The sequence below is a fragment of the Ptychodera flava genome, chromosome 22, assembly GCF_041260155.1.
Source record: "Ptychodera flava strain L36383 chromosome 22, AS_Pfla_20210202, whole genome shotgun sequence".
NCBI lineage: Eukaryota > Metazoa > Hemichordata > Enteropneusta > Ptychoderidae > Ptychodera > Ptychodera flava.
Window position 1 is genome coordinate 8,405,172 of NC_091949.1, and position 13,616 is coordinate 8,418,787.

At 39.6% G+C, this 13,616-nt stretch overlaps 1 protein-coding gene across 1 annotated transcript; it reads left to right on the top strand.

Moving 5' to 3' along the window:
- The first annotated feature begins 604 nt into the window (after positions 1-604).
- On the top strand, positions 605-12,126 carry LOC139122608 (arginine-binding periplasmic protein-like). The gene is made up of 9 exons (XM_070688165.1): positions 605-686; positions 3,046-3,089; positions 4,143-4,246; positions 5,125-5,174; positions 5,682-5,777; positions 6,311-6,487; positions 7,445-7,581; positions 10,066-10,286; positions 11,387-12,126. Exons 1-8 carry the CDS (start codon positions 641-643, stop codon positions 10,267-10,269), a joined length of 858 nt encoding a protein of 285 aa, XP_070544266.1. The 5' UTR covers positions 605-640; the 3' UTR covers positions 10,270-10,286; positions 11,387-12,126.
- Positions 12,127-13,616: the final 1,490 nt, after the last annotated feature.

The following is a 13,616-nucleotide window of genomic DNA, read 5'->3' on the forward strand; positions in this document are numbered from 1 at the left end:
TTTTTCGAAAATCCAAAATTTTATTTTTCTCCCTAGAGTTAACACAAGAATGGCGGCCATTTTGAATTTCAAATATCGCAAAATGTTGGGTAATTTGTTTCGCTTGTCCCAAACTTTGCACGGTGACCCCATTTTTATTCTTGGTTTTGTACGAGAATGGTTGAACGTTTCATTCAGGAAAGTTTGAGCAAAATTTGAAGTCTTTCACCTTCGAGGTGCATACTACCTTAAGAGATGGCGGAGAGTTCACAGAGAAGAATGATAAGCCCGCTCACTTCCCGAACCAATGTTACCATAATCCCTGTGATGTCACAAATCTCTTCAATGGGCTAAACACATATGAAATATTTCATGATGGATTAATCTACGATAGGCGGAGAAATAGATGACTAAACAAAAAACAGACGTCAAAATACATTCAACTGGAATAACCCCTAGATATCTTGATGTTACGAGCCTATGTAAAACACAACCGGTAATTGCTGATCAGCAAGATATACTTTGTGTCCTGACAATGTTTTGTTCTTACCTTTGGACTGATGTGACCCTGACCGTCGTGACCATGTTCGACCTTTGCTTCAATCAAAGGCTGTAACAATAGATTTGTACATTTCTCATCATTGACTCGTTGACATCAGTCATGGCGAGCAGTACTGTCGTCGGCGTTCTCTTCGTCTCCGTTCTCCGTAAGTTATTATTTCCTCGTATATTTTCTTTTATGCATTCGCGTTTCAATATACACGTTTCAGGGCCAATTGAGTGTTTTTTTTCACAAAGACATGTCATGACTTTTGTCTGATCAATAAGCTGTTTATTCTCTTGCATGCATTGGTTTGTTTCCACTGTGCTGACGTATTCAGAAATTGATTGACCGGCGAGGTATCACAAACTGCAATAAGCAAATATCTGACATTCTTCATCACTCTCCTAGACTTGCTTCAAGTCTATGGGCATATAAATATCAAAATTGAGTAAATTAAAGGAATAAAGTTAAACAGTCTGTCCCGTTTAACTTAGTGGTGAGGTGACCGCGAGACTGAAGCAATGTACTTTGGTAGATTGTCGCTGAAATGGTGGGGTGACCAACCAGTAACTGCTGCTTACGCCCGAGAAAAGCCACACTACGTCTTAGGCTAGTCTACCATTCTCGATGCGTTTCATTCAGTAGAGTTTTGTATCAGCTCTTGAAGTCGACAAGAGTTCGGCATTTCAGGCTTCGGTGTTTTTTTTTGTGACAGTTTTTAAGTATTGCGGTGAACCACAGTCCCTCTATCCACAGAGGGACTATGGGTGAACCAATTTTCAAAGTCAAATAAGTTCACGACAGTTTGCTTGAAATGTGTTTTCATGGCATTTACTCTAATTTTTACACTATTTTTAAGATGTCACACCATTCGTCTGTGGTTATGCACAGGGTTTGGTTTGGCATTTGACTCGCTTTTCAACCTCTACAGTAGTACAGCCAACCTGTTTTCCAAATCGGAAAAACTGCATGCCCATACATGTACATGGCTACCAAAGATCTCTCATTATGACAACACTTACGGCATCTATTCAGATTTTCTGAATCTCAACTCAGAATCTTGAGTCTGCTTACAGTCTCTGTAAATATACAGGGACTGCAAAGGTAAAAAAGAGCTTTTCTTCAGTGAACGTGTCAGCGTCCATTTGACGACTGGAGTAAAAGAACCTCAGAAGGGCTACTTTATTTATTCATCTTCTCTGAATCTTAACTTTTTATAGGTCACCATGAACGTAATTCACCATGTTCATCATACTAACGCATTGCATAATGCTTTTGGAAATAAAAGAATAGAAAGTTGCTGCAGTTGAAGGCGTTTTGTTTGTGTCGCATACTAGCAAGCAAATCTAAAGTTGTGCTTCGACCCACTTTTATCACCGTTGGTGGCGTACTATTTGGACTTTCGAGCCTTTGATTGACCACAATGCGACCACACCAGATAAAGTTCAATATTCGATGGCCTCTCCACCAGGGGCATGCTACCTTTGATCAGATAAAGGTCATATCTTTGTAATTCAATACCTCCGATTGACAAGTCATCAGTTAGCGTGTTTTAATTTTTGCATAGCTCCAAATTTTATGAATGTAAGTTAGCTTGCAAAATTGAACCCGCGGAGTCTCTTGGAGAACATTATTGAAAACACTCAAGAGCAATAGCTCTCACTTTGGGATTGGGGGGAAACTAAAACGAAGGGGGAAGGGGGAATACGAAGGGTTATGATATTCTCATTGTAAGTAGACAAAACTTTGATGACATTGTGCAAAAATGAAAGATTTTCCTGGCTTTGATAAAAATATGCAAAAATGAAATATTATCCTCACGCTTAAGGAACTTATGTTAGTAGACGGGGGCCTTTAGGCGCAATGAAATATATATATATACAAGCACTAGCACAAATCTGATGGGGGCCTATAACTATAACTGATGCCATGAAGGGGAATATGATATTCACTCTGTCAGTAGAGAACACTTTAATAACAATATGCCAAAATAAAAAATTGTCCTTACGCTAAAGGTACTTGTCTTATTGGACGAAGGGGAGGGCTTTGTGTACAATGCAATATTTACAAGTACTAGCATCATACTGATCGGGGGCCCATAACTATCACTGATGGCATGAAGGCAAAAATGAAGTATTGCTCCAACGCTTCAGCAACTTATGTACAGGGATGAAGGGGGAGGGCTTCGTACCCCCTTCGTTTCAGGGTCATAACCCCTTCGTATCCCCTTCCCCCTTCGTTTTAGGGTCAACCGTTTTTTGCGTTTTTTTGCGTTGCTTTTATTCGTGTCATGGCAGCTTGACCACAGAAATAACGGCAATATTCATTCTCAGATACCCATGATGCACACACCTCAAAAACATGCGTATGTCTGTCGTCGAAATACAGAGATTTGTAAACGAAAGAAAGTAGTTGAAATCTATTCGAATTCTATAGGTATATAGCGAGCATTCCTGCCATGTAATGGCATCACAGAATAGTATTCCTGATTCGACATATTTCGATTATTTTAAATTTTGCAGTTCAGGGAACGTTTGCTTACCAGGGACTGCTGGGGTTCCTCATGGTAAGTATCACTGAAATCTTAAGCCGAAGCATAGTGACACCAATGAAAAAGGCTTTGTGCGAATCAAAGATACCGTTACGGAAAACGCTTGATCCTGAGAGATAGGTCACTGCGAACAGCACGCCGCCATGTAGGGCCATGCATTATTGTTGTATCCCGGCGGTGGCAGTCCCGGGTTGGTGGGTACCCATGCTTGGTCCCCAAGTTTGAAAAGTACCCCCTTTCCTAGAATATTTCTGAGAAAAACACCCCCTATTTGTGGCAAATCTGGGAGAAATTAGCTGTAAAAAACATACCCTTATTTTCGAAATCTAGGAGGTTAGTATGTTGACTTCCAGGGTTGACCCTGGAGGTTGACTTTGTATACATGTACATACATCACAAATGTTTGTCCTCACCTGATTTTAGTCACATTCATACACAATCATCTAGAGTGAGACTAGACCAGATTTAGTGTCCTAGGGAGATTATGAAAGGACTACCCCTAATCTCGGAGGTTACTGTGAAAAAGTACCCCTTTTCTCGATTTCACGAACCTAGAATCTCCGAGATGACTGAAGATGCCAAAAACGGCACACAGTCCATGTAGCCGACAATGAGATGCAAATGATATGCAGTTAAGGTCTCCTCAACTAACTTTCAGCTGGTTTTTCACTTTCTACTATTTTTATAGTATTTTATACAAAGGCACAGACTTATTCTACCTGCAACTTAAAACTGATCGTGATTTTGTAGCTCATTCTTTACTATTTTTCATAGTTATCGGTAGCCGGTAACAGACACTTCGTGTTCGTGTCGGCTACATGGACGATCTGCCAGAAAAACACCCCCTTTTCCGTGAATTTGGTAACGCGCATGGGTACCCACCAACCCGGGGACTGGCACCACCGGGTGTTGTATCAAGTGCGCCGCCACTGTCGGCGTCACTTCACCTACTTGTTGCCGGACGATGACCCGCAAAATACATGAATCGCAGAAATATATTTAGATACTTATCAATACCAAGTCATCCCTACACTTTTCCTTCCATTTCACAATTTTTGTCTCTTCAAGTCTTCCTCGAAGAAGGCCGATGAGACCGGGCACGGTCGCAATGACTTCAACGAGCCGTGGTTGTTTGCAACCGGTCTCGGTCTTGGCAAACCGTTCGAATACCTGTAAGTTTACTTACTATTGATCAGTGTTGACATCCATTATATTACAGCTTTATCATTACCAGTGAGTAATTTGTGACGTCTTCTCCCAGATCATTACTGCTAATGTATCCGATTATCCCAGTATTGTGGCCCCGGATGTTTTCTACATCTACAAAATTCACGTACTGGCATTACCAAAACTACAAATAATAGCAATAATGTACCCCCTCCCGGCCCATAATGGACTCAAGCAAACTTTGCACTACATAATATACTCGTCTTCGCCTATTAAATTATGTCGTGCATTAGCTTTCTGCCGTATAGGCCTATTGTGGGCCGGGAGGGGGTACATTATTACTTAAACATAGTACGACACTATCGAGTGCACGCGCAATCGTTATCAAATCTCTTTGTTAAATTACGACTGCAAGGAAGAGTAAACTCATCTCACCAAGTTATATGGAAAACGGCGGAAACTCACAGAATGTATTGGCCAAGGGTAACAATATTTCTATAACCTTCACTCGAATTGCGAATTCCTACGGAACAGCCACTTCTTACAGTACTTTTTTTGTAATCGCTGTTGTCTTTGCGATTATACCTGCGAATCTATGTGTTTTTCACTTTTGCCATCGTCTTTTGGAACAGGTCTGTCCGTCCGTCTTGTGATTTTGCCATACACGAGTTTTGTGATAATTGCACACTGGGATAATAGATGAAGGGTTTCTTCACTTTCATTTGTTATTTATCTTTTCAAACGTCTTTCACAATTTGCGTTCAATGATTAAGTGTTCAATTGAACATTCTATCCACAACAAGCAGTCCAACTAACTTGAGATCCTATTGCAAGTATCCCATGAGACTTTTGTAGCGTTGTTTGAAATCGTTTTGTTGTGTAGGGACGCAGATGGCAACATACACGGATTCCACAAGGATCTGATGATGGAAGGTATGTTACTAAGCTTTTTTCTGTTCAGTCACAATATCATCATAATCGTCGCGAGCTAGAGGCATTTGTCATAAATTCGAAGTAGTGAAAGGAATTCTTTTAAAATCATATGCCATTTTCTTGTCACAGTAACTTAAAACTGTTGTTGTTATCAGTGATTTGAACGAGATAGCAATCACAGTTCATCCCTACAAACTTACATTGCACCTTGAAGTAACGGTTTCTGGCCAGACCTTGATTATTTCGCTAATAGCAACATTCGCCAACAACAACATAGCGATCGTTGATGGGGGTTTCCTTTGAAGATTATGCATATTGCGACGTCATGAAGCGACAAATTCATTTCAGGTTTGTACCAACAAAACTTTGCAATCATTTTCCAGGGAACTTCCGAGCTGCAGTGACAGACAAGTAAAATCTATATATATCTCACAAAACTGATCAATCGAACGCCATTTTTCCTAGATATTGTGTTTACTTGTTCTTTTGTCTCGTCCCCATTGATAGTCTGTAAAGAAGCTGGTCAGGATTGTGATGTCATTTATGACAACTATGAAAACTGTTATCGTCACGAAGAGTCTGGTGGCGCCGTAGCCGGAGAAGGTGCGTACGAAATACTCGTGCTATGTGCTGTCTGTCCATTGAATTGCGAGTATAGCCTCTTGCATATGACGTACTTCTAATTATTCCGCCTTTGCTTGGTGAAATTACCCGTTTCGATTGGTGAAATTGTTTTCCTCGCACTGGTCAACAGTAAGTCTGATAACTTGCAAGATAGCCTTCGCACCATTCTTGTGGTCTAGCGAACAGTTACTGACGCGCTTTCACGATTCATCTCTGTCTGTCACTGTCTGCGTATCTCCTCCTCTTTTATGTTATCGTCATTGGGTCTGTCTGTCTGTCTACCTGTCCATCTCCTCTCCACTCTGACTGTCTGCCTGCCTGCCTGTATCTGTCTGTCTGTCTGTCTGTCTGTCTGTCTGTCTGTCTGTCTGTCTGTCTGTCTCTCTCTCTCTCTCTCTCTCTTCTCTTCTCTCTCTCTCTCTCTCTCTCTCTCTCTCTCTCTCTCTCTCTCTCTCTCTCTCTCTCTCTCTCTCTCTCTCTCTCTCTCTCTCTCTCTCTCTCTCTGATCGTAGGCATACTAGCTCAATGGTATGACGGGTGCATTGGATATTTCCGGACACCTCAACGTGTTCCGTTATTCAGCTTCAGCGTACCTATCTACAAATCTGACAACCCGTATGGAGAATTTTACGTCCTGAAAGGCAACCCAAAAGGAGTTGACCTTGCTGACGTCACCGGAAAACGCGTTGGTACGCTAGCTTCTATTTTTTTAAGTTTTCAATTCTGACTTCAATTGATATAAGCTCATTTTAAACTGAAGGTTTAGAATATGTTGTAGAATCCAAGCAATGATGTTTTTGCTAATTGATCTATTGCAAAATACCAGTTTTATTCGACCATCAATACCATCAGTGGTATTCTGCTAGTCTACAATTATGCTGAATGGAGTGACGCTTTTTAGCTCAAACGAATTCAAAATTACCTTCAGTACACATAGATGCCAGTCTTCGTGTTGACCATCCGTTACTATACAATAGTTCTAAATATAAGAGTCCAGATTTTTAGTAGTGGAAAATATGTTATTTTCAAGGGCACGAAGTCAACCCCAAAATTACTTGGTGGGGAGTAAGATGGTTCAAATGATCATTACAATACCTCCTGATCCAGTCTATTCGGAGAGCTCTATATATAGCGAATATAATTAGCCATTACAGGAGGGGAATTTTCTTGGAATTTTTCAAAGTGCTTTTTATTAATCGATATTCAGACCCGATACCGTCTGGAAGTTTTCTAAAAGAATAAGAAGATATTTGGCTGATTTACTGTAATGCAGAAAGCATGCTAAAGTAGTTCATGCCTGTTCTTCATTTTGGACTTTGAAATATTATTGATAAGGTCTCAGTTTTTAAGTATTTGAGGATAACATAAAAAGTCAGTAAATACATAGTGAAGAGGAAAGTGAAGACTTCCTTACAAAGTCTATAGTTATTCTTTTTGAATGTTACAGAGGCTGTAGCCTTACATAGTAAAACAATAAAAACACATTCGTCACATGTAGAGGCATGTAACCCCTATTACCGATAATTGATGAGTACCCTGAACAACGCCAACAGGATGAAATTCTAATTACATTGTCAAACGTCACGATACTTTGCCTTGTCACGGGTTTGCTGGTTATCTCACTACCATAACGGTTTTGATATTAGCTTTCTTGAGCGGATGGGCGGCCGATGAAAAGTGCCTCGCTCTCGATGGTACAGTCGACCTGAGTCCCTTGCCCATCGACAACAAGATATACTTGAAGAAGATGTACAAGGTCTTACACCTTCTGAGAGAAGGGGAGGTGAGGATGATTTCATGTAAGACAAGACATTCACCAGATATTTGTGGGTTAGACATTGAGCGTCACAAAATAAAACTCTGTTTTGGATTTTGGCGCTATAAAAACTTATTGATTGATTGATTCATGTACTATGGTATAGTATGTTGTATGTCATTTTTCAGATCATGTATTGTTACGCTGTGTTGCTTATATTTATAAAACTTTCAAACGGACAATTATTGCTGCATCCTTTCTTACTCTGTAAAACAATGACATTTCTCATACCCCCTCCAAAATTTCACTGAAGTATAAACTTGGTACAAACCTGTGAACGAAACTATTTATTGAATGCAATGCTGTACTAAAGTCATCGCGACGAAGTGGTCCCGGAGTTATCGCGAGATTCCGACTCAAACTTACAAACTGCGTTCAGTCTACAAATGCTCAGCTGCCATGCTGTTATACAACTTGGTTTAGACAGCGTATGATCAGAATGCGGTCACACTAGGTCAAAGTGATTAACATGAAACGTGAAACATGCGTAATAACCTCTACTCCTTTAAGTACCACTATAGGAAAAAATTGCGAGACTGGAGCGAGAAAGTGACGCTTTCTTGCATATGGTGAGAATCTCTTGTCATTCTCACTGCCGTCAGTGAGAATTTTTGAATTCTCACTGGTGAGCAGAGAGAAATGCACTCCTTGGCGAGATAAGAGATTCTCACTGTTGAGAATGGAATTCTCACCAAGCACTGTGAGAATGGTAATTTACTCGATGAGAATGTATTATACTTATCACTCACTGATGAGAATCATCCAGATTCAGTGTTAGAGAGAGAATTAGCCAGAATGATTCACAAATGTGAACAATAATTCTGGCAGACTCTCATCAATGAACGGTGAGTCTGGTTGATAATCACCAGTGAACGATGAGTATGATACATTTTCACTGTGAAAATTACCATTCTCACTGGGCTTGGTGAGAATTTTGCTAAAGTGTACTTAAACGTTTATATTGTTTTTTGTCCTGTGACGCCATTCGTAGCGTCACGTTGACAGAGCATCGTGCCATCCCATCTTAATTATAAACTACCAAAGATTCGTTCTAATGGATATTACAGTGCTGAGGTCCTCAGTTTTGTGAGCCATGTGTTATTTGTGAGGTGTATTGTAACAGCGGTGTGCATTTGGAAGTAGGAAACGTTTCCACGGCCTACATAGCAGAGCGATTGGCTGACACCAAAGAAGCGATCAAATTTATACAAAACTCATAATATTATGGACTCTCTATAATTTATTTATTTATTGTTTTATTTATTTATACTGACAACCCAACAGGCGAAGCCCAATGACGGATTCAGTTGATATAAAAATGTACATAACAAATCAACAGTGAGGACAGGACAAAACAAAAAAGAACACACAACAATTAAAGAAAAACAGACAGACAAACATCAAATACGTTCAACACTAAAAGGCTTACCAGCAAGAGATAAATGAACTGTAGACACTCTGGTTTAAAAGCACAAAAACTAGAAAACCGATCAACATCAAAACGATATACACTGTTTAAAATATTCATTGCCCGCGATAAAAACGAATACTTTGTGAGATTCACTCGATGATGGGGTATTCTGAATATTAAGTTGAGACGCCTCGGAGGCACGTAAAAATGAAACCATCGCGAAAATTAAATGAAAAAAAATTAAATGAAACAAATTAAATGAAACCATCGCGAAAATGAATTAATGGTCATGATCATTAATTCATTTTTGCGATGGTTACATTTAATTTGTCTAAACCGGGGTCGAATACATGCATGGTCACCCATTCATTATCTTTCGACATGTCAATGAAACATATAAGTAGTATCTTGTATCAAACAAAATTCATGAAAAATGGCCGACTTTGTCCCTTTAACGGAATCAAAAGCTGAGGAGAAATCAGTGTAAATGCTATCAACTTAGGCACCTGAAGAGACAAAGAAAATTTGAGTAGGAGACAAGATTGGTGGCTATTGATCTGTGAGGAAAAAACCCGCGCTGAGACTCATGAATGGAGATGAATTTATGAACTAAGCCCTAAAAGATCTTGCTGAAAAGTGGCCAAAGAGAGATCGGTCGATAATTTGTAACGTCATTCCTGGACCCAGACTTAAAAAATGGTACAACATTGGCAGCTTGAAAAATCGACTGAAAATCACCGGAGCTGACAGATTTATTAAACATAATAGAAATTGGTTAGTACAATACATCTGCACATTGCAGATTTTGTCTCGGCCACAGGTCTTGTTACAATCAACCCCCTTTAATGCCTTAGAATCTCCATCAACTGTGAAATGAAATTACTAATAGTATCAGATTTGAAAACTTGACAAGGTGGAAAGTTGGTAGTATTTTAATCCGTACAGTATGTGCTCTGAAAATACCTGCGAAACATGTCAACAATAGCATCTGTTGTTGAACATTCAGAAATTCATAATATTATACCCTCTCTATTATGAAGGTTGACGCAGTTTTTGTGCCGTCCAAAGCCATGCCCGAAGACACTGACGATCTGGAGAAGCTCGGGTCGAGCATCGAGCGTGCCTCTGAAAACCACGATCTCTCGGTACACTACCTATTCAAGAAGGGAAGTCGTGCTGTTGATTGGTTCAACCCAGCCTTTGAACGTCTCAAGGCAAACGGAAAGTACCACAAACTGCTATGAGGCTGAGATAAAACACGGTATGCTTTCCTTTGACATACTTTGCTAAAGGGTATTACAGTGTTGCTGGTTCGCCATGGTCGTGAATTACCGCCCTCTGTGTTGCAACAGCCGCTTTGCATAGCTCCCGGTGAACGGAAATAAATCCCTTTTGCGCAATAATAGCTATCTTGATCGATCTCACCTAAAAAATCCAGGGACTGACTACATCATGTTTACTGAGATGACAGCAGATTTTACAAATGGTGAAATTGACTGTTCACCCCAATTCTCACCCGTCTCAATTGGTTACCAGTTCGTCTCAGGATTGACTACAAAATTTTGCTGTTAACTTTCAAGGCTGTTCACAACCAGACTCCTGCGTACATGTACATCAGTGATCTACTCCAGCCCTAAATTCCAACTCGAACACTCCGTTCATCCACCAAGAAACTTTTAATATCTATAACCTTCTAAACCATCACCTATGGTGGCCGTACATTTTTATGCGCTGCACCTAAACTATGGAACGCACTACACCACTCGACATCAGGGAATCCCCAAACTTGGAAACTTTCAAAAAGAAAACTGAAAACGTACTTGTTCTCCAGACCATATAGTGTAGTGTAGCCATTGAACATCATTGAGCAAAAGACTTTTTTGTGATTTTGGCGCTATATAAACTTTGCTTATTGATTGATTGATTGATTGATTAAAAAGAGTGATTGATAGTAGACACAGTAAGGGACAGACGAAAATAGCTTTGGAGGAGGGTATTCGGGATTTCAGGGAACATTTTACCCCTTCAAAAATTTCGTTTCCCTTTTCAGATGTTGCATTGCTGTCAAAATATAGCAGTGCAAACGAAAACAGAAAGTTGCTGCAGCTGTAGGCGTTTTGTTGGTGTCGGACTTTTTCCGAAAATTCGAAATTTCTACGATTTTTGATGTTGACTTTCAAAGGAACACTTCTGTTTCAATATTCAGCAACGCTGGAACTATTGTGCAATTTTTTTATTTTCTCCACAGAATTTTCCATGCTCAAAAAACACCCTCTCAAGATCTAATGGGCCACAGCTTAACGACGGCATCAGTTTTGTGATTTTCCTTACTAATGTTGCCTTTCTGCATTTGTTTCGTAGGAGGCGCTGTGGATTGTTTGCTGTAAGACGACAGGGCCACGTATAGGCGGCATTGGGTTTGTATTGCTTTGAAATTTTTGAAGTGAATAAGGGATTCAATGTAAATGGCTAAATTTTGATAATCTTGAGGCTTGAAAGATGTATTGGTTTACAGCAATGAATGAGTTTTCTGAAGATTTACTGAAAAAATGAATCAGCATCAAGTCTAGTAAATAGATATTAAGCAAAATAATGTCATGAAAGTGTTTTATTTTGAAATATTTCTGAAGTCCTATCCCTCATACAACCCTTTAGCTTCGAGATCGTCATGTGTCTTTTCAAGACGTACATGACTAATTTTGAAGAGTTAGCGTTCTACACGCTTCAGTATATGCTCTGTGGCGAAAGATAGGTGTGTCGTTGATGGGCAACTGGTCGGAGATTGGTTCTCCTGAAAAGTATCTTCGTTTCGCATGTACTTGAACAGACAAAGTATTCATACCAGAGCTATGCGAATTCATTTTGTATATTATAAAAGTGCAACAAGTCGGATTGCCTGCTTTGCTGACTACGTGAAACCATCAATAATGTCCGATTCCCGTAACAGGGCAAAACTTTATTTTATTTGAAAGGTGAAAGAGATGTTTTTTATCGGAGGAAAGACGAAATGTAGTTTTGAATTCTATCTTTCAAGCTGGCAGCATGCACCAAACTTCGCGTCGTAAACTTGTAGAGTATATTCCCTGTAAATTGTCTACATATGTCTTGTGCCCGGGATATCGTAGTGTACAATCTTTCACATGTATCTATGATCCCTAGGTAGTTATGGTGTGTAGTGCAAGAAGACTAACCTCTCAGTGTGATGATGTATGTCTATCCTCAAACAACTTGCTGTGGGGATACGTTTATTGTCTGTCTCACGTTTCTGAGTTTGTCATGATCTGAAGCATGCGATTGTTTTGTCGTGGCCCACTCGAATTAAGGTATATAGAATGCACCGCAAGAACACTATATTAGAACAGATATTAGAACTCTCAAACTTTTACATTTGTTTTCTGATCTACTTCTTGTGATGGCTCATTTTAAAGCTCTCGGAGTAAGAAAAAATGACAGTCTCAGTTTTCCAAAATTGTATTGAGCATTTCCAGATGTTACGGGAGAACGACCTCTGGAATATCCGTCTCCGTGGCATTTGCCTCGGATAATCGCTACATGGACAATCGACCAGTGAGCCACAGCATTATATCGACTTGTTTGTTTATTAGCATATCGGCGAATCAGCAAACGAATGCTGACAAGAGTCGTCCTTGAACTTTGACGTCATCCGGAAGGAAACCCTTAACACTTTCTCTCTCGCAAAATGGAGGAAAGATAATGTATATGCATAAATAATGGAACTGACTTACTTTAAAAAGACTCCTTTTTTTATTTATCCCCTTGTACTTCGGGTTTTGTTCTTAATACATGTCTACTTCTGTGAAAAGCTATGGAAAGAGACCCTTTATAGAAACAGAAAAATTTCCTGCCGTATGTTTTAGGATCTCACAATAGGCATATAGAATCCAGGCTGGCCAGAAATTGTTCGGGATCTTGCAGACTGTTGGATTGCAAGACATGAAAAAGTAGGCAATGACACAACACTTAATGCATGTTTAATTTATATTCATCTTGGAAATTGTGCAAAGTCTCTTTGCAAATCAATATGAATTGAACGATTAGTAAAATGGTAAAATTAGTATAATAGCTCTGATACAAACACACAACTACCTAATGACATACACGACCCATTTTCACAAGTGATTTTATGAGTTTCACGACATGCTCTTTTTTGCTTCCAACGAACATCACATTGCGAAATCAATTCTGCGAACGGAAAGATCTGGTTCAGATATCCACTCAAAGTCTAACGGCTACTAGCTTTACACACCATCCGTCAACTTGTACACACTGCCGATGCCGCATAAATGCAATGCTAAGAGATGGCGGACGAAGAGTTAAAAGAACGATGGCCTGTCCGTTCACGTTCCGTAACAGAGTTTCCATAATGAGATCATAGAATCTGTTCAATCGACTTCTTAGAAATAATTATTAATAATGTTAAACACATATGAAATAATTCATGATGGATTAGGCTACGATAGGCGGAGAAATAAATGACTAAAAAAAAACAGACGTCAGAAGTACATTCAACTGGAATAACCCCTAGATATCTTGATGTTACGAGCTTACGTAAGGGAGCGTTCAGTTTTTA